Raw genomic sequence first — 25,361 nt, forward strand, 5'->3', positions numbered from 1 at the left:
ATGTTGGGGGAATATTTTAGCAGCATAAATATTCAAGCTGAGGGCTTCAAAGCAGCCCCCTTTAAACCTCCCAAAGGTTAGAATGGCTTTTGCTGTCCTCCAGCCTAAAGGTTTTGCTGCCTCTTTCTGAACATCCATTTTAATTCATTTGCAGGGAGGTTATACAAGAACATGCTTTTGTCTTGTGTTCATCCTGATTTGCATGTTTATACGTTTCCTGACCCATCATTTGTTCCTCCCACAGTTTTCAATGCATTTTCCTGTCACTTTCCTAATTGCAAGAAGTCTGTTTCTTCTTTTATCACCAAGCTCTTTAATCCACCTTAACTGCACAAACCTACATTTCTGCTAGGAAACCAAATCCCTCCCTCAAAACGCTGACAGTCTGGAAGTGTCCTTAATTATAACTGACGTCTGGGTTGCATTCAGAGGAGCTTTACTCAGGGTAGACCCATTGCAATTTAATGGGACCAAGCTGTTTATTTTAGAGGCTATACTCTTAGTTTGACTACTGCTGGATGCAGCCATCTGTCTAAGATGAACACCAATCAAATTCCGAAACAGCCAAAATTGTCAATTTCAACACGATGAGGGTGGATGGCAAAGACAAGTGTGTAGCTGGTTGTTTTTATAAAAAAATCTGCCACCAGGGGGCAGGATCCTTCCAAAAACAAGAGGCATTGTGGGGTGGAAAGAGATGAAAAGGTGCTTATAAGAGAGACACTGTTTTTGGACAAATTTGTTTGGTGCACTGGACAGATAATTAATGCTACTGTTTTTATGGTGGGCACCACATTCAGGTGTCATCAAGATGATTTTAGTTTCTTTGAGGTCATTCATTTCACTGGGTCATCTCTTGAGTAGGACTACCACTGAGTACAGCCCTATATCTGCAAACATATTATTTATTTACATCCCTTCTTTTTCTCCAAGGAGCTCAAAGTGCCCTACGTGGTTTTCCCCACTCCTCCACCCCAAAAGGTAGGTTGGGCCCAGAGGCAGTGACTAGCTCTAGGTCACCCAGTGAGCCTCATGGCCAAGTGGGGATTTGAACCCTGGCCTCCCACGTCCTGAATTTAAGGTGTGGGGAATTGAGAAAGTGAGCGAAACTGAAATGGATAGGTTTGTGGATGACAGCTCCCCCTGGAAATGCATCCCAGCAGTCAGGACCCGTAAGGTTTTCAAGAGTTCCCTGGCACATGCATCCATCCCCCGCTTCCTTGAGCATGTTGTGACAGCTGAAGTCGCCTGGAACACACACTCCCTTGGCTGGACTCCCAGGTCAACCGTTTCTGAGCTCCCTTCTGAAGCCGCCTGGCAGCCCAGACCTAAGAGCCACCCGAGCCCGGTCTTAACGCTTTCTGCGTCAAAGGCTTTTCACCCAAGTCGGATCTTCGCCAGTGTTTCCCTGAAGTCCCTTAACTGCAGTGTCTTCCTGTTAAAGCCCTGGTCGCTGAAGAGTAACAGGATAGGTCCAGACAACAAAGCACAAGCTACCTTCTTCTGGTGCCCCAGCAAAGTTCCCTGTAATCGCGTGAGACAGGTTCTGGGGATGAGGAATTATCATTTGCCCGATAATAAATGTTGGAAATGTAAAGAAAACGAAGGTACATTCTTTCATCTTTGGTGGACGTGCCCAAAGATTAAGGCTTTCTGGGAGATGATCTATAATGAAATGAAAAAGGTATTTAAATATACCTTCCTGAAGAAACCAGAGGCCTTTCTCCTGGGCATAGTCGGCCAATTGGTGCCAAAGAAGGATAGAACCTTCTTTATGTATGCTACAACAGCAGCAAGAATACTCATTGCAAAGTATTGGAAGACACAAGATCTACCCACCCTGGAAGAGTGGCAGACGAAGGTGATGGACTATATGGAACTGGCGGAAATGACTGGCAGAATCCGAGACCAGGGAGAAGAGTTGGTGGAAGAAGATTGGAAGAAATTTAAAGACTATTTGCAGAAATATTGTAAAATTAATGAATGTTAAAATGATGTTGGATTGAAATTAAGTGGCATTAGCAAAAAGGCTAATAAGAATATGTAAAAATGGATTGATAATGGATGAAAATATATAGTTATAATATGTTAAGATATAGAGTTAAGATAAATGAAAGAGGGTAAGGATTTGCTGAACTGACTATGTGAACGGGAATACAAAAAAGGGAGGTGTGAGGAGGTCAAGGAAACAAGCAAACGAGCTTAAAGATCTCAAAAAAATGGATTTGTTTTTAACCTTTTTTACTTATTTGTTTTTTGAATTTTGTATTTTCTTTCTATGTATTTTTGTATTTTTTGTATTTTTCTTTTTCTTTCTTTTTCTTTTTTTATAAGATATTTATTGAAATTCTCCACTTTAATACATTAAAAAATCAAAAAACAAAAAACAAAAAAAGTTAAAAACACATAAAGTTTACAATCCTTATTTTTCTATAACATATTTCCCTGACCTCCCCACACCTCCCCTTCTTATATTCCAATTCAAATTGTTAGTTCAACAAGTTCTTATCCCCAATTTTTGACCTTTTTCTATTTAGTTCATTTTTTTAAAAAAACAATTTTACCTTATAAACATCAATATTTATATATCAATACTCATTCTTAAAACCTCTTTCTAAAGTCGACCCAAATTCCCTTCCACGACTTCCCCAATTTTCATACGAATAGCAAAACAGAATAAAAGCAAAAACAGGTTGTAATTATGCACCCTTTGGATCCCCAAACTCCACCCCCCCTTTCCCGGTTTCAATCCCCAACAAATGTCCATCAGTCTTAATCTACTATCAGCCTGGAGATCTCACGTCCGAGGCTCTTAATTCTCTCTCAATTCCTCTCTGCCGGTTTTTTTGATAGTCCTTAATATTAAACACCAGATCTCGGAGAAGCTCTAGCCGAATGGGATCCATGTTTCTTCCAGCCAGACCTCCATACTTAAAAGTGGAGCCCGAATCTTGTTTCTTACTCCTTTCAAGTCCAAATGTCCCCAAAGCTCCAACTTCCACCTTAATCAGATTTGTAATCCTTGGATCTTCAGATCTCCACATAAGGAGATCTCTCCGTTCTTCAATCTCCAATTCAAACCAGATTTTCAACATCAAGTTCTTATTTTCCTTTGTAGCCATCATGTCAGGCCTCTGGCTCTCCTTTGTCATCTGCAGCATTACAGCTCCTCCTTCCTTTTCCTCAGGAACAACATATATCTCTTTCTCCACACTCTCAAAGTTCTCAAGTTTCTCTTCTTGTCCAGCTGCATGGACTTCCTGAGTCAAGTCCTTATCAAATTCAATGAGTTTATTTACTGTTAAATCCAGAGTTGCAACATTTGTAGCCAAAACATCAATTTGGCCTTGTAACTTTCCCAAGAGAACAAAAACTCTGTCCAATTTAGCATGTATTTTCCCTCCTTCAGCCATTCTTGTAATGTCCCAAAACCCCCTCTAGAGAGATTTTGGTTACTTAAAATTCCTTCCAGTTCAAATCCAAAAGTCAAATTAGTTTGTATCAATTCTTCCTTGTTTTTAACAAATTATAACCAAATTGTAACAAGTATAACCAGCAGAGACAACAGAAACAAAGTTCTCTTTTTCAGTCTTGACAGCTAATTTGACAGCTGTCAAACTCTTCAATACCTCTTCAACAGGCTCTCTCGCGGATCACTCCCGGGTCCGGGGGGGGGTGGCACTTCAGCTCCCAAAATTAGCTCTTATCCTCCAATAAAATTACTTATACTGCCAAATCGTGAAATTAATGTCTTTTGCCCAATAAACAAGAAAAAATTATCTCGACCTTAGTTAGCTGATCCTTGCTTTAGATTATTTACAAGACGGGGAGACGGACTTCCTGTTTGCGCCTTCCCCGATCGTGCCTAATTCCAAAAAATTTTTTTCTTTGTAAATCCAATTTCCGTACTACTCACGGAGCAAAGAGCAAACATTGGGCAGGGATTAAAGAAGAAGTATGTAGTAGTATTTAAAGATCATATTGGGTAAGTATAACACCAAAAAGTATGTCTTTTATTTTGCAAATTCAGGAAGAAGGGAGAAGACACACAAAGAAACAAAAATAATATATTGATGAACTTCAGCTTTAACCAGATCCATTTAAACACCAATGGTGGAAACCGACCATGTACTTGGATATTGTGGATTGGGGGGGGGGGGTCAGTCTGGATGATTCTCCGAGTCCCATCCAATTCTTGGGATTCTGTATCTGTCGATGTCAAATGTATGAGAGCAAGCTTGCCCAACCTGTCCTTTTGTCTAGCTCATGGTTTTGGCTGATTTCCTTAAGCACCATGGTTAGCATAACCAAAGAATTTGCTCCATGCCGTAGAACAACCTCCTCACTATCTGCTAGGTAGGAGAACAGTAGATGGAGTGGGAGTTGGGGAGCACTGAGCAGAAAGTGGGCTGGAAGCTGGGGACACAGAGACATGCTTGATCTGTGCTGGATCCAAAGCTGTGACTAATGGAGAAGCAAACAGTACTGATTCTTCTCAGACTTAAGCTTGAAATTTTGGCTAACCTATATTAAGAACTTTCATTCTCTTGCTAATTGTGCTGTTTTATTTTGAAATCTTTGAGATAATAGTTGAGTTCCCTGTAAATTACGCTGCTTTGAATGTACGTATACTTTATGTTTTGCTTTCTTCGGTATACTTTCTTCAGTCTACTTTATATTTGACTTGATTCTGGATTGTTTTATTTGAGTTTCTAATGTAGGTTGTAAACCTATTTGAGAGGTTTTTGCTTTCTTTCTTAAAAATATAAAGCGGTGTAGAAATTAAATTAACAACAACAAGAAGAAGAAGATCTGTTTGGGTGTTAATGCTGGGAGCTCCTCGATCTTATCCTCAGGTTGTATATATGTGTAAATAAAAACATACATCTCAAAGACACCATAATCTCTGCTGACCTTCATTCCAAGGAAACAAAACCCAGGCTAAGCTTCTGGAGTCTTGTGCTGCTCAGAGATTGTGGTGGCATGTAACAGTATTGACACAACTCATAAACTAAACTGTTCTACACTGACTTCTGCACACTTCTAATTTAAATGTTAGCTTTTCCAACAGTGCAGTATCTCAGACCTTCCTGCACCAGTAGTTCAAATCAGCTCCAGACTTATCTCTCCCAAAACCTTGCAATCCTGAGTTGCACAGCAGTCAATAAATGTCTAACTAGCTCCCTACTATAAACAATAGCATCGTCTTCCATTTTAAAAAGGATTGAGGAGGGCTATTTGTAGTGTGAGGGTAAAAGATGACACTTTACCAAAGATCCGATTTCTTGGAAGGCTGTATCCCAGAAGGCTTTAATTTGCACTTTCTGGAACAGTACACTAGCTGAAACAGAGCCATCCTTCGAAATTTGCACTTTCCTGAATTTTGAAATGCGTTTCTTGCGCCAAGGAAGGCGCACCAAAAAGAAGAAGAAGCAGCAGCCTGCACTGGGATCAAGTGTCCATAAAAATATATCCCTTAGTGAAAATGGAGATGTCAAAATTACTGCTTTGGTGGAAATTAGAATCATAGGATCGAGGGGATGGAAAAGGTCCCAAGGGTTGTCTAGTCCAAACCCCAAATGGCTGTGCAAAAATGGGTACATTAGGCAAACTGCCTTACAAAGGTGTGTGTATTAGGAGAAATGTGTATCAAAATGCTACCAAATTTCCATGAAGTTGTTTTTTTTAATTGCAAACTGATTATGTGGCGTCATGACAATATGCCTTGGACAGGTGGGAGGCTCCACCCACCTCTCATATTTGGCCCAGAAGGTTGATCTTCATTTGATATTTGAAGATGACGTAAGAACAATCATACATTTTTTCTACTTCTCCACCATACCAGGATATATTATGGAACACACTCACCCACCCAATTTGCATTAATTTGCACTTCTGGAGTCAAAGCCATAAATGTCCAGTATTCAAAGTGGGCATGGAAATTGGGACCTCAATTAATACATTACATTGGCAATGTGGGGACTGCCAATTCCTCCTTGCTTCCATGCAACTGGGGGTTCCATGGTGCAACACTATTGTTTGCAAGCTCCAGTGGGACAGTGCAGCTCAGTAGGGCCATAGCTCGGTGGGAGAGCACCATCTGCATGCAGGTTGCTTGGCTAGCATCTCCAATTAAAAGGATCTGGTGGTGGGTCAGGTCCTTGGGCCTGACACCCTGGAGAGATGCTGCCCATCAAGACTGGACAACAGTAGCCTAGACAGGCAAAGGGTGTGTACTGGCACAAAGCAGGTTTCTGTGTTGCTGCCTTTTGGAGAAGGGGCATAGCTCAGAGAGAGTGCATCTGCTTTGCATGTAGAATGTCTGGGGTTTGATCCTCCCTGTCTCCAGTTAGGGATGGGCTCATCCGAAGCCCCAGAGAGCTACTGAATGGCTGTGTAGACAATGCTGAGCTAGATGGACCAACAGTTAGCTAACTTTTCTGTGTTCCTATGCATAAAAGTCAGGCATGGAACTTGGGGAGTGGATTCGCATGCATGGCCCCAATCCTTCCTCCACACCCTCTGAGAACCTGTGAACATGAACATGGCCAATAGCTCTCACTGGAAATTGGCATTAAGCACCAGGTAGAACACTGAGTTTCCTCTTCTTCTTCCTTTGCTCACAGATGTGAACGAATGCGAAACCGGGAACGCAGGCTGCGAATCCCAGTGCTGTAACACAATTGGGAGTTTCTACTGCAAGTGTCCTGAAGGAGCCAAGCTTAAAGATGATGGAAAGGCCTGTGAAGGTAATGACAGCCCATTCAACCAATCATTGTATCATTGGAGGCGGTTTGGGCTTCCCTAGATGCCAGTCTCTGTCTGCCTTCTTACTTGCAAACAGTCCAGAAGTTGTACTGCCTGTCAGCTCCCTCCTCTTAAGTATTAGGTTGCACCGTTGTATACTCTACATCCAGATCTTCTATGAGACAACCCTTACGAAATGCTGCATTTTGATGCATTTTTCACCCAAATTGGCTTTGATTCAAATTGAGAAAAGAATGACTGAGCTGTGTTTTAAGCCAGTGATGTGTACTGAGACCTAGTGTAGTCCTTCTTGAGCTCAGCAGGGAGGAGAGAATGGGAACAAAACCAGAATGAGTTGGCTCTGCCTGTCATTGGCTCTGACTCTGTCAGTCACTGGCTTTGGCTCCACCTACTATTAGCCTCCTTGCCTTCCATTCCACCAGTTCCAGTGGTCACTAGCTGTTGCTGGAGGGTTTTATCCCGGTGTGCCCCATTCAAAGCTCAGTTTCATCTGGGAAGCAATTGAGCTTGGGCCTTCAAAAAGGTTTCCCCGCACCTCTGCTCTAACAATGTTTTGGAAAAGTGTGTTTATGTGTGTTTAATTGCTAAGCCGGATTTAAGTGGATTAGTCTGCGCTGTCTGTTTGAGAGAGGGGTGGTGGTTTCACTTTCCAAAGGCAGAGAGTTTGACTTGAAGGAAGTGAGTTCTATGATTTCGAGTGCCCACAACCAACTTTTCATACCAAATGCGGCGCATGGCTTGGGTTGCAATATTTTACCAAAGAGAAGCAGGCAGATACAAGGCTCCTGGTCTTTATGGTGTGTGATCTGCAGCTTTTAAAACAACAACATTGGTTGCCTTTTTAATTGCTGTTGGTCTTCTTTGTTACTATGCTAGTTTATGTGAATAGATGCAGTCTTCTCAACTATCATCTTACACAAAAACAGAACACATCTCACCATAGCGGGGCAGATGGCAACCAGGTGTGCTGTGGATCTGCTCATATCCCATCTGCATTGTATGTCTAAATCAGCTTCAAACCACTTTAAACAGTCATGGTCTTCCTTAAAGAATCCCAGTAGCTGTAGTTAGTTGGTTAAGGGTGCTGAGAGCTGTTAGCCGACCCCCTCTCAGAGCTTCAATTCCCATCACTCATAACAAACTACATTTCCCAGGATTCCTTGGAGGATGTGGGTCTAAACCACAGAGCCTAGTGGTCTGTGATTCCTTGGAGGATGTGTGGTCTAAACCACAGAGCCTAGGGCTTGCCGATCAGAAAGTCGGCAGTTCGAATCCCCGCGAAGGGTTGAGCTCCCGTTGTTCTGTCCCTGCTCCTGCCAACCAGTTCGAAAGCACATCAAAGTGCAAGTAGATAAATAGGTACCGCTCCAGCGGGAAGGTAAACGGCTTTTCTGTGTGCTGCTCTGGTTCGCCAGAAGTGGCTTAGTCATGCTGGCCACATGATCCAGAAACTGTACGCCGGCTCCCTCGGCCAATAAAGTGAGATGAGTGCCGCAACCCCAGAGTCATCCGTGACTGGACCTAACGGTCAGGGGTCCCTTTACCTTTACGGCTGTTTAAAGTGGTATGATACTGCTTTTAATGCATGGTGCAGATGGGGCCTCAGTCTGCTGTCCTGGTACTGAATTGTTGGTAGACAGTTTCAAGGCCCCTCCCACTCTCCCTTTCTATGGTTATTTAAGTCTGGTATAGACTTGGGCCAGACAACCTTCAAATTGAGCAGGATTGAGGAGCCTCAAACTTGCTGGCCATTCCCAAGGTGTCACGAGTGAGCCAGCAGTAAATCACAGGGAGTAGGTGAAGTTAACTCTTTATTAGAACAAACAGGGTCTGCACAGGAGTGCCAGGCCTAATGAGCACAGCAACTCATTTTCAGTAGGTCTCATCTCCCGTCTCCTCCTCTCTATCGGGATGCGGGGGGCTGTGGTCTAAACCACTGGCCTCTTGGGCTTGCTGATCAGAAGGTCGGCTGTTTGAATCCCTGCCATGGGGTGAGCTCCCGTTGCTCAGTCCCAGCTCTTGCCAACCTAGCAGTTTCAAAGCATGCCAGGATAAATAGGTACCTCTGCGGTGGAAAGGTAAATGGCGTTTCTGTGGGCTCTGGTTTCCACCACGGTGTTCCATTGCACCAGAAGCAGTTTAGTCATGCTGGCCACATGACCCGGAAAGCTGTCTGTGGACAAACGCCGGCTTCCTTGGCCTGAAAGTGAGATGAGCACCGCAACCTTTGACTGGACTTAACCATTCAGGGGTCCTTTATCTTTTTTTACCTTTACCCTCTTCTATAGTTTCACGAAGTAATCTGAGACCATGCCTGCATATCTGCCTTTGCTCCTCACACTTCATGCCTCTCTGGGTTCTGGGAGATCCGGGGGGAGGGGAGCTTGTTGCAGCAGGAGGGGGGAAACACTGTGACTCCACCAGCCTGACTCCTCTCTGCCTCTTGGCCTCCATCCTCCCACTCATCCGCTTCAGGGTCTGCCTTTGATTCTGCACTGCTGTCTGCCACAGGCTTTCCCAGCTCACTAAGCCCTGTTGCCTCCTCAGCTTCCAACATCTCTTCTTCCCAGTCTGCTCCCTCTGACCACTCATTGTCATCCCACCACCAGTCCCCAGGCTCTGAGCCTTCTTCTTCTGAGTTTCCTCAGCTGGTTCCTCCCACCATTCCTCTACATCCAAACAGTCCATGACATTAAGTCGCACCTGATACTGATCCTGCTTGAGTGTCTTTTGCCTGGCTGGAATGTGTCCTTGAATTCTGATAAAGCCTCTTTGTTTACCTGGATGGAGGACAGAGAAGGGGTGTGTGTGTAGAAACTAGCCATGAATTAACACTTGTAACTCCACCCACTTTTGCCTCTAGCCACGCCCACCACTGCCACATGACCCCTGGAAGGAAATGAGACTCCTGAGCTGGAAAAAGATTCCCTATCCCTGAAATAGGATTCCTCCACAGAGAAAACTGTCGTCTGCAAACAAGAAAAAAAAGGGGGGGCACATTCAGTTCATATTCATAAAAACACACCCACACACCCCAGATGTGAAATTGTTTCAAGATGTTTTATGGAAAGCGATTCATAAAAATGGAATCAAATAAATAAATACATAAATAAATGAATGGTTCCATACAAGGAGTGTGAGTGCAAATAAACAGAAAGGTATATTAACAGGACACATAAAACATTTAAGTACATTTTTCATATATATATTTATAGTCTTTATTGAAAAAATAAAAAAATACAAAATTATAAGTGTAGGGTAAGACACAAAAAAGAAGAAACAAGAAATAGTACTTGTTCATGTGTACATGTTTGTACATACAGTCGACCCTCTAGTTACGTACTGCTCTGGATACGTAACTTTCGGGTTAAGAACACGACAAACCCGGAAGTGTATATTTCTGGGTTTCGCCGCATGTGCAGAAGAGGCACCTCTGGCTACGGACTTTTCAGGTTGTGGACAGACCCCCGGAAGAAATTTAATTTGTATCCGGAGGGTCCACTGTATCTTCAATGCAATCATTAAAGGGAACAACTTTTTTTTTAAAAGCACCCGTGCAGGATTTAACAATTCTGCAAACGTCGCTTACAAAATAGAAACATTTGCAACTGACTCAGTTACATAAGGATTGTGTGTTCCTCAACCAGGAAGGCTGTATATACCATTTCTAAAGACTTTCTCTGTTCACCTTTGCCCCTTGTCCCACCAATTTCTAGCATGTGGCCCCCAGGAGGAAATATGGCCCTTGCACTGGAAAGATTCCCTATTCCTAAAATAGCAGATCCCTTCAAATATAGGACTGTCTTGTGTCAAATAGGTCACCTGCTCTTATTACCATTCAATTCATATTTCTTACTAGCCCACAGACCTTCAAATTAAAACACACACACACACACACACACACACACACACACACACACACACACTCCCAGATATTTGATTTCATGGAAGGAGTGGGACCTCAAATACACAAAAAAGGTATATTAGCAGGAAAAGTAAAACCTTTAAATAGATTATTTGTTATTTTTTAAAAGACATTAAAAAAACCCAGTGCCCATTAACAAATCTGTAAAGTTGCTCACGACTCTTAATAGTTTGAAACAGAAACTTTTTTCAGGTGATTCAGTAACATAAAGAATGTGTGATCCATAACACATACCCTTTCTAAAGGCTTTCTTGGAAAGGGAAAAATCAAAGCAGAACTAAGTTTGGAAACTACAGGCTGAAACAACATGGAGAAGGTGGAGCCACAAGGTCAATAGGTTCAAGAATTGGCAGTGGGCCCTGACTAGGCATGGGGCTTGGAGGCTATCTAACAATGGCCCCGATATTGGCCCTGGCAGCAGGACACGCATTGCCCAATTGCTGGCTGGCGAACGTCTCTCCACATGGATGGGGAATTTTTGGATCTCTAGATGTTGCTAGACTCCAAGTCCTTTGGGACTCACCCTAGGTGACTCCCACTCTCCCCAGGACACACCCCTTGTTGCTTTCGCTTGGCTGGAGTGGGTCCTTGAAATCTGAGAGTGCTTGGATGGAGGATAAAGAGGGATAATTGGGTTTCATTCCATGCTAGTCCTACTCAGGGTAGACCCATCAAAATGAATGGCCAGGACTCACTTAGGCTCATTAATTTCAGGGGGTCTGCTCTGCGTAAAATGTAATTGGCTATGACTCTGTGAATGTATGTAGAAGCAACCCCACTGGACAAAATCAAAATTAGCACTCGTTGGTCCTCCCATTTTTTGCTTCTGGCCCTGCCCACCAATGATGCATGGCCCCTGAAGGTTGTGTAGAAGAGCACATTGCCTTCAGACTCCAAAAGGTTCTATTCCATTGCATGAGCCAATTCTTCATGGAAGCCCATATTTCACAGGCCCATGTTTAAGTTGGTGTCTGAACCGAGGCCTGCGAAAACTGGTCTGGTCTGGGGAAACTTCAGCATCTGTCCAGATCACAACTCATCAACCACATCCTGAAAAAGAAACCATGCAAGTGAGTTGTGCCATGACATGGTGAGTCACAGTCTGGAGATGTGTCGGAGGGTTCAACCGTCTGGTTTTGGTGAACTTCACGGCCAATGTGCATTGACTTCACCATAGAAAAATCAATTGGCTCTGAAGCATATTAGACCAGCAAATTTCCTTGTGTCACCTCCCATTAGGTGACAGAGAGAATCCCCAGAAGGAATGACATTTTCAGGGGTAGACAAACCAGTGTATTTGTGATCCATGTCTCGTTCATGTGCTTTCACCCTTGCATCTAATCTTTCGCGTTTCCACATTAACTTGCAGTTTTTCAACCCATACGAAAATTCACATATAAGCACCCATTTCCAAACACGGATCAAACCTAGCTCAGTGGTAGAGCATCTGCTTTGCTTGCAGAAGGTCCCAGGTTCAAATCCTGGCATCTCCAGGAAGGGACTGAGATAGAATGCTCCTCCCAGACCCTGGAAAGCTGCTACTGGTCAGTTTGTAGACAATACTGAGTGGAGTGAACCAACATATTCTTTCAAAATACAAAGCAAGCCAGCAAACTGATGGATATCTATGTTCTGATCCTCATGCTAGTCAAGTACAGATCAGATCAGAGCAAACACTTCAAAGACTGAGTTCTTCATACTTCTCTAGAAACCAGCGTTTGATCAGAGCTACGTCTGGATGGATTTGGTTACAGGGATAAAATGGCACCTTTGCTTATGAATGTTCATTTAAAGCAATCTGGGAGCATGAAATACTCTTGGTGGGCTGGATGTTCAGGAATTTAAGCAATCATTTCTTCTTCTTCTTCCTCCTCCTCCTCTTCTTCTTCTTCTTCTTCTTCTTCTTCTTCTTCTTCTTCTTCCTTGCCATTAGAGTATATTTTATTGGGGGGTGGGGAGATTGAAATATTTCCAGGCTCCTTGCACTATCAATATGTGTGAAACGAACACTGTTGCCCGTATCTGAGTCAAGCTAAGCCATTTTTAATTTCCCCAGAATTCCCTGGACAGGGATTAGCCTGTTGAATGATTAAAGGTTTCTCAGCCATCAGGGGGAAATGAACCATCTCTTGCCGACGCTTTGGCGATCCAAGCCATGCATCGCTGTTTTGCAATAAAGATTGGCCAGCAGCCTTGGCTAGCATTATATCTGACCCGCGTGTTAGCCTCAGACTGACCTATACCTTTGATCCAAACTTGCGATCACCTCACTCCCCCCCATCCTTCTCCTCAAACAGCTGGGCTTGGAAAGATTAGATGTTCCACGAGGGGATATAGCTCTTTTGATGCTTTCAGTTGTGACTCGGCTGGGGGAAGGGGGCAACAGAAGGTCTTTCATAGCTTGTGAAATCATTTCCATCTCATTAAATGCTTCTATACAGGGAAGAGACGTGGAATCTGGTCCATTACAGCAAATGGGGCACTGGCTCACCAGCCTCAGCCTCCACATGCCTGCCTTCCTGCTTACAAACAAACTGTTGGCTCTAGCGCCTCCTACTGTCAACCTCCCTGCCTTCCAGCCCCAATGGACACCAGCCACCACTTCCCACAAGACCAGGAAGGCTGCCTAGACCATTTATAAAGACCCCATCTGCCCAGTTTTCCCTCTGCCCTCTGCAACTATTGTAATGTGGTTCCTCAGAAGGTTGACCTGAAGGGGAAAAGAGTCCCCTTATCACTGAAATTGAGGACTTCTTCAAATTTTATTTAAATTGTATGCATCCCTCCCAGAGTGGGAGTCTCTACCTGCAGGCTTGCAATCTAAAGCAAAAAAGGGCACACAAGGGGAAAGGGGCAGGGAGAAAAGAGAAGAGGTGGGAATCAAACTTGGCTACCAAACAAAGGACTGTCCTCTGTAAAATAGGACCCCTGCTTTTATTACTGTTCAGTTCAATTCATATTTCTTAATAGCCCACAGACCTTCAAATTAACACACACACACACACAGAGAGAGAGAGAGAGAGAGAGAGAGAGAGAGAGAGAGAGAGAGAGATTTGATTCCATATATGGAGTGGGACCTGAAATATACACAAGTAAGGGCATATTAACAGGGCAATTAAAACATTTAAATGGATTTTTATTTTCTTCTAAAGAAAAAAACAACATTAAAAACAACTGGCGCCCATTAGCAAATCTGTAAAAGTTGCTTACAACTCTTAATAGCTTTAAAAACTAACTTTTGCAAGTGATTTGGTTACATAAAGGCTGTGTGATCCATAACCGGCATGGTTACTGATACCACTTGTAAAGGCTTTCCTGGAAAGGAAGCAAGCAAAGCAGAACTAAGTCTGGAAAGCATAGACTAGAACGACAAGCAGAAGGCAGAACCACAAGGTCAAGAACTGACTGGGCATGAGCCTTAGAAGATGCTTAACAATGCCCATAGTGTCCAATCGCCGGTGTCCCAGAAAAACCGGGACATCCCGTTTTTCCCTGCAAGCGCACAGCAGCCATTTTGGGCACTGTGATCTCACACAGTTTTGCACCAAGATGTCGCCCTGAAAAAGCACTTTTTGAGGGGCTGCGAACTCACACAGCTCCCCAGAACATGTGTTTTTGGGTCTCATGCTCTTGTGCAAAAGCATAGCCCTGAAGAAATAAAAGATGCATGACTCAGTTTTGAGACTCAACGTGTTGGAGGGCATGTGGTTCTCTCCAGGGATGAGGATGCTGTGGATCTCTAGATGTTACTGGGCTCCAAGTTCCATCATTCTAGCCATGGACCATGCTGGCTGCAGCTGGCTGGAGTCATTCCAAACCTTTCCCAGCCCTGTCTTGTCCCTGGGCCATTAGCAGATCCTTCCCATCTTCCTTCCTTTTACTTTCACATGTAAGGGCAACATCTGAGTTAGCTAAAGTGGTGCCGCCCACAAGTAGTCGGAATATAACTCCCATCATCCTTGACCCATCAGGATGACTTGGGCAGATGAGAGCTGGGCTTCACATTTTTTGCTCTGCCCATTTCTGAATCTGGGTCCAACCACTGCTGGTATGTGGCCCCTGGAAAGTTTTGCAAAAAGGAATTATTATTATTACTATTACTTTTATTATTATTATTCACTTGCCCTTCAGCCTAAGGTCCCAGAGCAAGTTGCAGCACTAAAATGCAATAGTTAAAACTGTTTCTAGCAATCTACAATCACAAAATAAGGTGGGTCTGAAAACTATACATCTCAAGTGGCAAAAGAGGTGCCAGACATACCTCTGTGGAGAGGGTGATCCACAGGTTAGGGGCCACCACAGAGAAGGCCCTCTCCCAGGCCACTACTCACCCTGCAAGCCTCTGAGGGCAGAAGAACTACCAAGAGGGCCCCATCTACCAATCTCAGCATCTGAGATTGTCTGTAGGGAAGGATATTTGGGGCCCAAGTTATTAAGGGCTTTAAACATTAGCATGACACACTGTCCAACTTTTTCAGACCCCAAACTACGACGTGTGTCTTTCAGGATGCACTTTCAGGCAAGTCATGTGACCCGCACCTCATTCTTGCCCTGAAAAAATGAATGGTTTTTATGAGGCGAGATTGTGGCATCAAAAATGGCCGCCATGATCTTGTATGATAAAACTGGGATGTCCCATCCCCCCCCCCGGGGTTATGACATGAGCACCTTGAATTGGGCCTTGAAATGAACTGGCAACCAGTGTCGCTGTTTCAGAACTGGGGCTATATGAAATTTGAAAGGGACCCTAGTCAGTAATCAAGATGCTGAATTTTGGACTGATGTAGCTTTCAGGCTGAGAAAGGTCCTACTTTAAAATGCCTGTGCCAAAAACACTGCAATGGATCACCACAACTGTGACAATTCCCCTGCGACCCAACAGGATCATTTAGGAGCAAAGGAAGCTGTCTTGTTGTACTCGGTCAGACTGTTTAGCCAGCAGTGGTTTTTGAGGCTTTCTGACTGGGGTCATTGCTTGCTACCTGATTCTATTTAACTGGAGAGGCCAGGGATGAAACCTCAGACCTCCTGATGCAAAGCAGATGTTCTACCACTAGGGGTGCGGGAAGACATTTGATCCAGTTCACGTTTTAATGCAAACCTACCTGATTCTCATTTTCTGAAACAATACGCAGACCGAGAAATATCAATCGTTTGAAAGTTGCACCTTTCTGGATTTTGCAACACAATTCTCCAGCCAAGTAATTGTTACAGACATGCATCTATTAGGAGAAACTGCTTAAAATGATGCTTCTAATTCCTCTTCTTCTTCTTCTTAACATGCCCTTCACCAGCAGATTCGTGGGTGGGCTACAACAATTAATTTAAAACTCAGTATTAAAAACAGTTTAAACATATCACGTTCATGGAAATCAGGTGGTATTGCCACTAAATTTTGTTGTTTGGTGAAAGTAACCCAAATAAATGCATTATGTTAGGAAACATTGCCTTGCGAAAATGTGTATGCAAAATTGTATACCATTCATGTGTCTGTTAGGAGAAATTAGTGCTGCTGTGTTGATGAATTTTCATGAAGTGGAGAACCAGATTTCAAAAATGGGAAGCTGAGAAATAAACAAAACAGATAGATTCACTCATCCTTGAGTAATGGTCCCCACATTCTATGCACCAGGATGCACACAGGGGGAAGCACAAGTCTTTGGGAACATACATTCTCATTCTTCTGCGTTATGTTAAAGCAGGAATCACACTGGACCTTGAATCAAGACTGTCTGGCCTTTTCCAGAAGGCGTGAAGTGAAGGTGTATGACATACGAAGCTTTAGGACTATGTGTGGGTGGTGGGGTCACGGGACAGATGGGGGTCTGTGCATGGAGCTTTCAGACTGCGGATGGGATTCATGGCTTTGTTGGGAATATGTAGGCTGCATGTCTTGGGCTCAAAGATCGCGACTTTGCTCACTCTCGGCACTTTGGCTTGATGGATGGTCTCTGTCAGGCATTCAATGACACTGGATTGCAGGAGACCTCATGTTTGAAGTTCTTCTTAAACAAACAGCTGCATAGTGACAGCCGCAGGGTGCTAGGGAGCATCAGCCAACCCCACTGGGGTGTCCTGTTTGTTTTCCAAATGTTGTACGAAAGAATGCTTTGATCTCAAAAAACTATATGTCCTCTCTCTCTCTCTCTCTCTCTCTCTCTCTCTCTCTCTCTCCCCCCCCCCCAAATAGGTACCATTAATTTAGGCTCAGGGTTTATCCACACTTACATCTGAAAACATCTGAAGGCTGCTCTATAAAGGGAAGCTTTTTAAGGTTTAAGGCTTTATTATGTTTTTATATATGCTGGAAGGTGCCCAGAGTGGCTGGGGCAACCCAGTCAGATGGGCAGGGAACAAATAAATCATCGTCATCGTTGTTGTTGTTGTTGTTTGCCTTTTGCCCCACTCTATCCAAGCAAAGGGCTGCACTTAAAACTTCTTTGTCTGAGTGTTGTGTTTTTTTGCCCTAAACTTTCCCTGTAAAAACCTGCTCTTTAGTGCTCAATCGGAGCAAATGTCAATTCAGGTTTTCTACAGATTGCCATTTGCTCCGATTGAGCTTTAATGTGTGATGTGTCAGAAAATGCATATTAGGGAGTTCCTCATTAAAATACAAACAAAATCGAATCTCTCCCCCATTCCTAAATGCTGAAACCTCAGCTCTGGGTGGTTTTTGAGCAGCGTTTAGAGGCATAAGATGTGGTGGTCAAAACAACCTCTCCATGGTGGCTGGGCAGATACTTCTGGAATAAGGCAAGACGAACACCCAGTGCTTTTTTTCTTTTCTTTTTTTTAAAAAAAGTTTAGGGGTACTCTCATTTTGACTCAAGAAAATCACCATTTTATAGTTCAAATTGGAGGGAAAAAATACAGTAAATGGACAAAAGTACAAAGATTCACAAAATGTTTAGGGGTATGCGTACCCTTGTGATCCCCAGAAAAAAAGCACTGCAGACATAGCTAAACCGAGCCCCCAGCCAAGTTCTCCCAACTTACAAGACGGTCTTTTTCATCCATTGTAGAGATTGCTCGATGGACCGCTCTGTTCAAATTATGGCCTAGAGACAGCAAAGAGCTTAGTGTCCATCTTTCCAATAGCATGTAGTTTTAAGACTGGAATGGACCCAAGAGCTTGTTTGTATTTGACTGTTAAAAAAAAAAAAGACTCAAAGAAGAAATTAAATCTGATTCCCATTAAGGCTGCAAGAACGACAGCTTCACCGATGTCCGTTTTAATGCTTTCCACCCTTTTGCTCTCTGATCGCTCATCCGAATCTGCTGCCAGGAATCTTTTCCACAGCTCCTGCCCGCTGCTGCTGCTGCTGGGTGTCTGCTTCCAGGGAGTGTAGACAGATCCCGGGTGAGAGCCAGGCAGTCTTGGCTGGGCGGCAGTGATCTTTAGTCACAAGCTCAGAAAGCCTTCCAGTTTTCTGTTTTCAAATCATTGGGGAATTTCTCAGAAGTCTTTGTTCCCCATTCTCCCGTGAACTGGGACTTGGCCGGCTTCCCCACTTAAGGTCATTCTTGCCAACTCGGGAGTGTTTGAATGGATGAAGGGAGGCCAGGCTGCAACCCTAGGTAAGGGCAAGGGGCCATCGCTTAGTGGTAGAGCTCATGCTTTTCAGGCACAAGGCTCCGAGCTCACCGCCCAGCCTCTCTGGTTAAAGTGAGGTTGGGGAACCACATGTGGCCCTCTGCGTCCCCCTATCAGGCTCTCAGGACTCTTCTCGCTCCGCACCCCTCCTCTCCAGGCCACACCCCTTGCCAGGTCTGCTTTGCATCCTCCATTTTGCCCAGCTGGAATCATAGAATTGTAAACTTGGAAGCTGCCCCAAGGGCCATTAGTCTAACCCCCTGCAAGGCAGGGACCACAGCTGAAGCATCCCTGACCAATGGTCACACAATCTACACCACCCTTGGCAGCTCCCAGCAGAATAGTAAAACATCAAACTTCCCTAAACAGGGCTACCTTCAGATGTCTTCTAAAAGCCAGATGTTTGTTTATTTCCTTGACAGCCGAAGGGAGGGTGTTCCACAGGGAGGGCGCCACCACCGAGAAGGCCCTGTGCCTGGTTAATGGCTTAGGCCCCAAATATCTGAGAGTCCACCTCCGACCCTCCTCCCTAGCTTCCCTCCTTCACTTCCTAGTTCACCCCAAACATAGTTTTCTGTGATGTCCAAAGTGGGAACTATGCTTTGTTCCCTGCTTGCAAACCCGCAATATGAAGCCAGCATTTGAGCTGGGGTTAAATAACCATCATTTGCCAGTTGGGATCCCATGGCACATAATGGTTAGTGAAAATGAGGAAGTGGAGGGGAAAATGTGCGAACACAGCGGAAGAAGGAATTGTGCGAGGTTGCAAGGGGTGGGCTGGGGGAGCCTCGCTGCTTGACTTGTCATTATGTCTGATCTAAGCCAAAACTTTCAAAATGCAATGTGTGTATATAAATACACATTTATTCATTACCCTTTACAACAGCAGCGATAAGTGATGAAACATCAGCTTGGCAATACTAAATTAATTAACATCTGCAGCAGGAAAGGGAGGCACTGTCTCCTGTTTAGATCCAAACTGAATCTGCTTTCAGTTGTCAACTTCTGATTTCTGGAATTATTTATACACACACAAACACACATATATGAAAACATCTCAAAGCAATTAGCAAAAACACATCAGCAATAAACACAATTCAAATTCAATACAGATACCGCTTGGGATAAAAATCTCTACTTAAGAACTTTGTTGAAAGAGGAACCGTAGAATTGTAGGAAATGTAGAGTTGGGTAAAGGTAAAGGGACCTCTGTCCGTTAGGTTCAGTCGTGGACGACTCTGGGGTTGCAGTGCTCATCTCGCTTTATTGGCCGAGAGAGCCAGCGTACAGCTTCCGGGTCATGTGACTAAGCCACTTCTGGCGAACCAGAGCAGCCTATGGAAATGCCATTGGTTAGCGGTAGAGCTGTACCTATTTATGGTAGATTGGTACCTATTTATCTACTTGCACTTTGACATGCTTTTGAACTGCTAGGTTGGCAGGAGCTGGGACCAAGCAACAGGAGTTCACCCCATCACGGGGATTCAAACCGCCAACCTTCTGATCGGCAAGCCCTAGGCTCTGTGGTTTAGACCACAGCACCACCCACATCCCTTGTAGAGCTGGGAGGGACCCCCCAAAGGCCGTCTAGTCGGAGCAGGAATCAAAAGCTAAAGGCTCTCTGACCGATGGCCATCCAACTTGCTTAAAAACCTCCAGTGAAGGAAAGTCCACCATCTTTAATGGTGCCTAAAATACAATAGAGATGCTTCCTGTCTGGTATATAATAGGAGGCACAGTTCCTGCAATGCATGGAATGGACCTCCAGATAACAAGATATTTTCAGGAAGAGCTTAGTAGTAGGTTGGGCGTATAAGGGGTATTCTGGTCCCAAGATGTATAGAGCTTTGTATCCCTGTACTAGCACATTGAACATAGTCTGGTACTGGTGTTTAAACTCATTAACATAAAGCTGGCCTACATATATAGATATAAATGCAATGTGCACATTTTAAATTCAGAAAGTATAGCTTGATAGCCCAACCAGCTGCAGTCCTAACGCTACTTACCCAGGAATTCAATACAACTTACTTTGGAGTAGACATGCTTGGCATTGTGCTGTAGTTCCAATAACATGCCACATAGGATGTTCCAAACTCTGTCTCTCTCTTCAGATTTTAAGCCAGTAGTTCTCAAACTTTCTTCTCTGGGCCACACTTTCAGAACAAAAATTTGCACGGGCCACACCACATTTGCTATTGATAATAAATAAATTGGAAAAGAAAAAGAAGCAATTCCTAGCAGTGATTAATTTAAAACATAGAACGCAACCACTTTGTAATATGATCATGGGACATCCAGAAAGTATAAAAGAATATAGCTACATAGAACAGGAATCATTTCTCAAAATATAATTACAAACAAGCATCTTACATATGTACCTTAAGTATGCACACCAACTCAATGAGAGCTGTAAGCTTCCTTTTGCCAGGTAATCTCACTTATGTTGTTGTTTAGTCGTTTAGTCGTGTCCGACTCTTCGTGACCCCATGGACCAGAGCACGCCAGGCACTTCTGTCTTCCACTGCCTCCCACAGTTTGGTCAAACTCATGCTGGTAGCTTCAAGAACACTTTCCAACCATCTCATCCTCTGTCGTCCCCTTCTCCTTGTGCCCTCCATCTTTCCGAGCATCAGGGTCTTTTCCAGGGAGTCTTCTCTTCTCATGAGGTGGCCAAAGTACTGGAGCCTCAGCTTCACAATCTGTCCTTCCAGTGAGCACTCAGGGCTGATTTCCTTAAGAATGGAGAGGTTTGATCTTCTTGCAGTCCATGGGACTCTCAAGAGTCTCCTCCAGCACCATAATTCAAAAGCATCAATTCTTTGGCGATCTCACTTATATTAGGCCTAATTTGAGACAAACAAACTCTCATCTGCTCATCAACACAAAGAAGCCTTTCTCCTTTCTCATCTTCCGTATTTTGTCAGAGTTGAAAATCTCTGTTCACAACAATATGTCCCTGTTCACAACTCTGTTCAAACAATGATTCTGGATCACAGCTAGGATTGTCCTCAGTGGAGGCGCCAGCTTGTGAGAGCAATGGCGGTGGGCAACATCCTGATGGCCCATGCATGACGTCAGGACATTGGGAGGAGCCATGGACGGACCCAAACGCAGCGGCCGCATGACTCAATAGCCAGTGGCTGCTTCTTCAGCTCCTCCTGGTGGCATCACCAGCTGCTTCGACCCTCCTCCGTGGTGCAGAGCATTTCCCATAATGCTCTTGCTCTCATTTTGAAAAGATATCTAGGCATATTCTGCAATTATTGTTATTATTATTATACTATATTATGCTATACTATGCTGAAATGTTTAAGTGATTCCTAGATTATCCATGAATCTTCCTGCCATACCCTTTGAGAACCACTTGTCCATAAAAATGTGGTCATTGTCCTCCTGACCTCAAACTGAAACGTCAAGTTTTAACTGCCTTTCAGGAAAGAGGGAGAGAAAATGTTTCATGCTTGGGAAGACACATGGATTCTGTTTATTCAATTATCAGCTAATATCTTCCTCTTGAATGTTTTGAAGGGAAGGTGGTGGGGAGGATTGGAGATCTTTCTGGAAGCCATTGTGTAGCACATAGCTTGCCAGTGGCATGTATGAAATTTCCTGTCCTCTTTGTTTATCCGAAACCTCCAAAGCCTTTAGCATGGCACTGTGTTAGAGGAGAGCCAATTTGCTAATCTCTAGAATCAAGCTCTTACTGCCAAACAGACTGGAACAGCTTCTTCCTCTTAGCATAGACACTAAACACACCTCAAGGCCACCAATTTCCTCGGTTAGACGATGCGTATGTTTTTTTCAAGAAACGGCGAGCAATTCCATTTGTTGATTTTCCTAATAGGTAGGCTTTTCCCCCTCTTCCTTTGAGAATTCTCTGAAAGAAGGGCCAGGTCACCAAATCTAGCTTCTTACATCCTGAGATTTTGCTGGCATTGAGTGAAGATTGTGCCGGGCTTGGTCAGGAGAGGCAGTTGCTGCGAGATTTGGCCTAAAGCAAAATTTCAAAGCGAATGTTGATGTTCCTGTGTGGCTGAAACCTCAGAGGGATTTCAGAGGAAGCCAAAAATAAGATTTGGGGGGGGGGGAGTTATGAAAAGGTTCACTATTAAGAGGTGAGAGAACTGCCACGTGCTTGAGCAATAACCTAATTAATTTTGGGAAGGGGTGTAGCACAGTGGTAAGGCATGCAGATATTACCAGTCAATCCCTGGCGTCTCAAGGTGGAGTTGGGAAATGGCCCCATCTGAAACCTTGGGTAGCAGCTGCCAGTCAGTGTAGGTCAGGGGTTGCTAATCTTTTTGGAGCGGCAGGCACATTTTGAATTTTGTGAAAGCGCTCAGGGACATAGTATCACAAAATGGCAGCAGTGGAGGCAGAGCCCGACACAAAAATTTGAGAGAGCATTCATTGCTGCATCAGCTGCACCCTGGGCAACATCAGGCTTACCAGGGCTTTGCCCTGATTTGTCCTGCTGGCCCTGATTGGGGAGAACGCATAATATATTGATTTCTCATGTGCAATGATGCTGTTACTGTTTAATACCAACAGGGAAACTTCTCCAGTACCAGGAAAAATATGTAAGGTGCCCATAGCATGCTCTCTCTCGCAAACTGCCTACGTTCACTTCTCTCTGTTGTTGTTCTTTAGTCGTTTAGTCGTGTCCGACTCTTCATGACCCCATGGACCAGAGCACGCCAGGCACTCCTGTCTTCCACTGCCTCCCGCAGTTTGGTCAAACTCATGCTGGTAGCTTCGAGAACACTGTCCAACCATCTCGTCCTCTGTCATCCCCTTCTCCTTGTGCTCTCCATCTTTCCCAACATCAGGGTCTTTTCCAGGGAGTCTTCTCTTCTCATGAGGTGGCCAAAGTATTGAAGCCTCAGCTTCACAATCTGTCCTTCCAGTGAGCACTCAGGGCTGATTTCCTTAAGAATGGATAGGTTTGTTCTTCTTGCAGTCCATGGGACTCTCAAGAGTCTCCTCCAGCACCATAATTCAAAAGCATCAATTATTTGGCGATCAGCCTTCTTTATGGTCCAGTTCTCACTTCCATACATCACTACTGGGAATACCATAGCTTTTACTATATGGACCTTTGTTGGCAAGGTGATGTCTCTACTTTTTAAGAAGCTGTCTCTCACTTGCACACAAATATACAAACACACTGCATGCATGCACCCACCCATCTCTCTCTCTCTGCCCAAGTGCATCTCAGACCACACATATGGCCACATATTCATAATTTCTGTCTCTCACACACACCTCCCCCGCAGACCACACATCTGCCCCCCACATCCACACCACATGTGCATCTCTCCTTGAGTGCGTTCCTTCCTCTCTAGCATGCCTGGGCATCCACAGGAATTTTTCCAGGGAGGGAGGCAGTTTCCCCAGGGGAGCAAAGGAAGACACTGAAAGGGTGGAGCAGGCTCATTTTGCACAAAAAAGAAAAATGAAGGTGGGGGGGGTGGAGGGGAGGAAATGTGTCCGTGTGTTTTGCCTCATATTTCAGGTTCTAAAAATGCTTGAAACTTTTTGTTTTTGAAAACAGGAAAGCTGGGCATCTGGGAATTATGGTTCATCTTGGTTGGGGAACCAAACAATTCCTATGGGAAGCCAGTTTGGCAACCCTTGGCCTAGATTTTCTTGGGGAGGGGGAGGAAGTAATTGCAGTGGTACCTCAGGTTAAGAACTTAATTCGTTCTGGAGGTCCGTTCTTAACCTGAAACTGTTCTTAACCTGAAGCACCACTTTAGCTAATGGGACCTCCTCCTGCTGTTGCTGCGCAGAAAAATTTCTGTTCTCATCCTGAAGCAAAGTTCTTAACCCGAGGTACTATTTCTGGGTTAGTGGAGTGTGTAACCTGAAGCGGCTGTAACCTGAAGTGTCTGTAACCCAAGGTATCACATTATTCATTAAGTAGCAATGTCCTGGTGATTGACTGCAATCTCAGCGTATAAGGACAGAAGATCTGCTTAGGTTTCGGAGGTTTTGCTTCTTTCCTTTACCTCCTATCCATTAAGCACAGCCAGACTCTTCTTCATACCTGGTCAGATGGCACTTCCCACCTGTCCTAGGTGCCACCCCATTCAACCAGGCTCTTGCCACCATCTTTTCTTTGCTAGGCTCTGCCCTCCGAATCTCCGAATCTGAGCTTCACGGAACCTGCTGTGTGGACATGCCACCAATGGAGAGCGGCTTCAGGGTGCACAGGAAAAAGGCACCAGCGATACACAGGGGGATTGTGTGCACCAGCTTCTAAGAGCTATTTTGCACGCATCTTTATGTTTAGGTGTACACTCAAGGCTTTTACACACGCTCTCAGAAACACAAGTTGTGGATGCTACAAGTCCCACATGTTTGCAAACACAGGAATCCAAGAAAGTATAGTTGCCAGAAATCGGAAGAGAAAAATTACCAGTCTGACCTGATCCTGCTGTGCCTTTTGAACAAAGTTATTCTGTATTTGAGTGAAGCATTTCAGGGTGCAGAATGAAGCATAATTTTCTGCTAACTGCTACATCTAGAGCAACTGCTAAAAATATTGCTGGAGGTTCCATTTCAAAAATGGGCAGCCCTATCAGGGAGCCGGTATTCTCCTGTGTGTTCACTAGTGGGCCATCCACTGTGCAGAACTTGTTCTTAGGAGGAAGCTAGAACAGCCCCTGCATATGTCCCCGGAGTCTTCCTTGCCAGCCAAATGCCTGCAGTTAGGAAGAACAATACAAAAGCAAAAGGGTGTGATCTTCTGCAGGTTGGATCACTTCTCTGTGGTTGGCTTCAACTATTCAGGGACATGTGTCTCAATCACTTGTTGATAGATTTATCGAGGAAAATTAGGTCTGCTAACAAGTTGGAGATGAATGGGCTTAAAGAATGAGGAACACTGTCCCACCCAAGCAATCAGAGGAATGGGGATGGGAGACATACCTAACAACCAGAAGAATCAGTCATCCTCTCTGAATAGCATGCCTTTGCTATACTGGCTCTGATCAAGAAACGGTTGCAGCCCAATTGCTCCAAAGGTTCACAGTACCGTTAAAAGTGAAGAGTTGTGTCGTTAATCCG

The 25,361-nt window shown here is 44.3% G+C and overlaps 1 protein-coding gene across 5 annotated transcripts in view; it reads left to right on the forward strand.

The window, feature by feature from the left end:
* MEGF6 (multiple EGF like domains 6) overlaps positions 1-25,361 on the forward strand; it is a 210,854-nt gene that overhangs the window by 80,177 nt on the left and 105,316 nt on the right. For 3 of the 5 annotated variants that reach the window (XM_053400632.1, XM_053400636.1, XM_053400634.1), the window contains one exon: positions 6,627-6,749. The exons of 1 other annotated variant lie outside the window; for it this stretch is intronic. In XM_053400632.1, coding sequence (XP_053256607.1) covers positions 6,627-6,749 — 123 coding nt within the window. Of the gene's footprint in view, positions 1-5,478; positions 5,598-6,626; positions 6,750-25,361 lie in introns of those variants that run through there. One more of the 5 variants, XM_053400638.1, reaches the window with a different exon arrangement.

Source organism: Podarcis raffonei, chromosome 8 (assembly GCF_027172205.1).
Source record: "Podarcis raffonei isolate rPodRaf1 chromosome 8, rPodRaf1.pri, whole genome shotgun sequence".
NCBI lineage: Eukaryota > Metazoa > Chordata > Lepidosauria > Squamata > Lacertidae > Podarcis > Podarcis raffonei.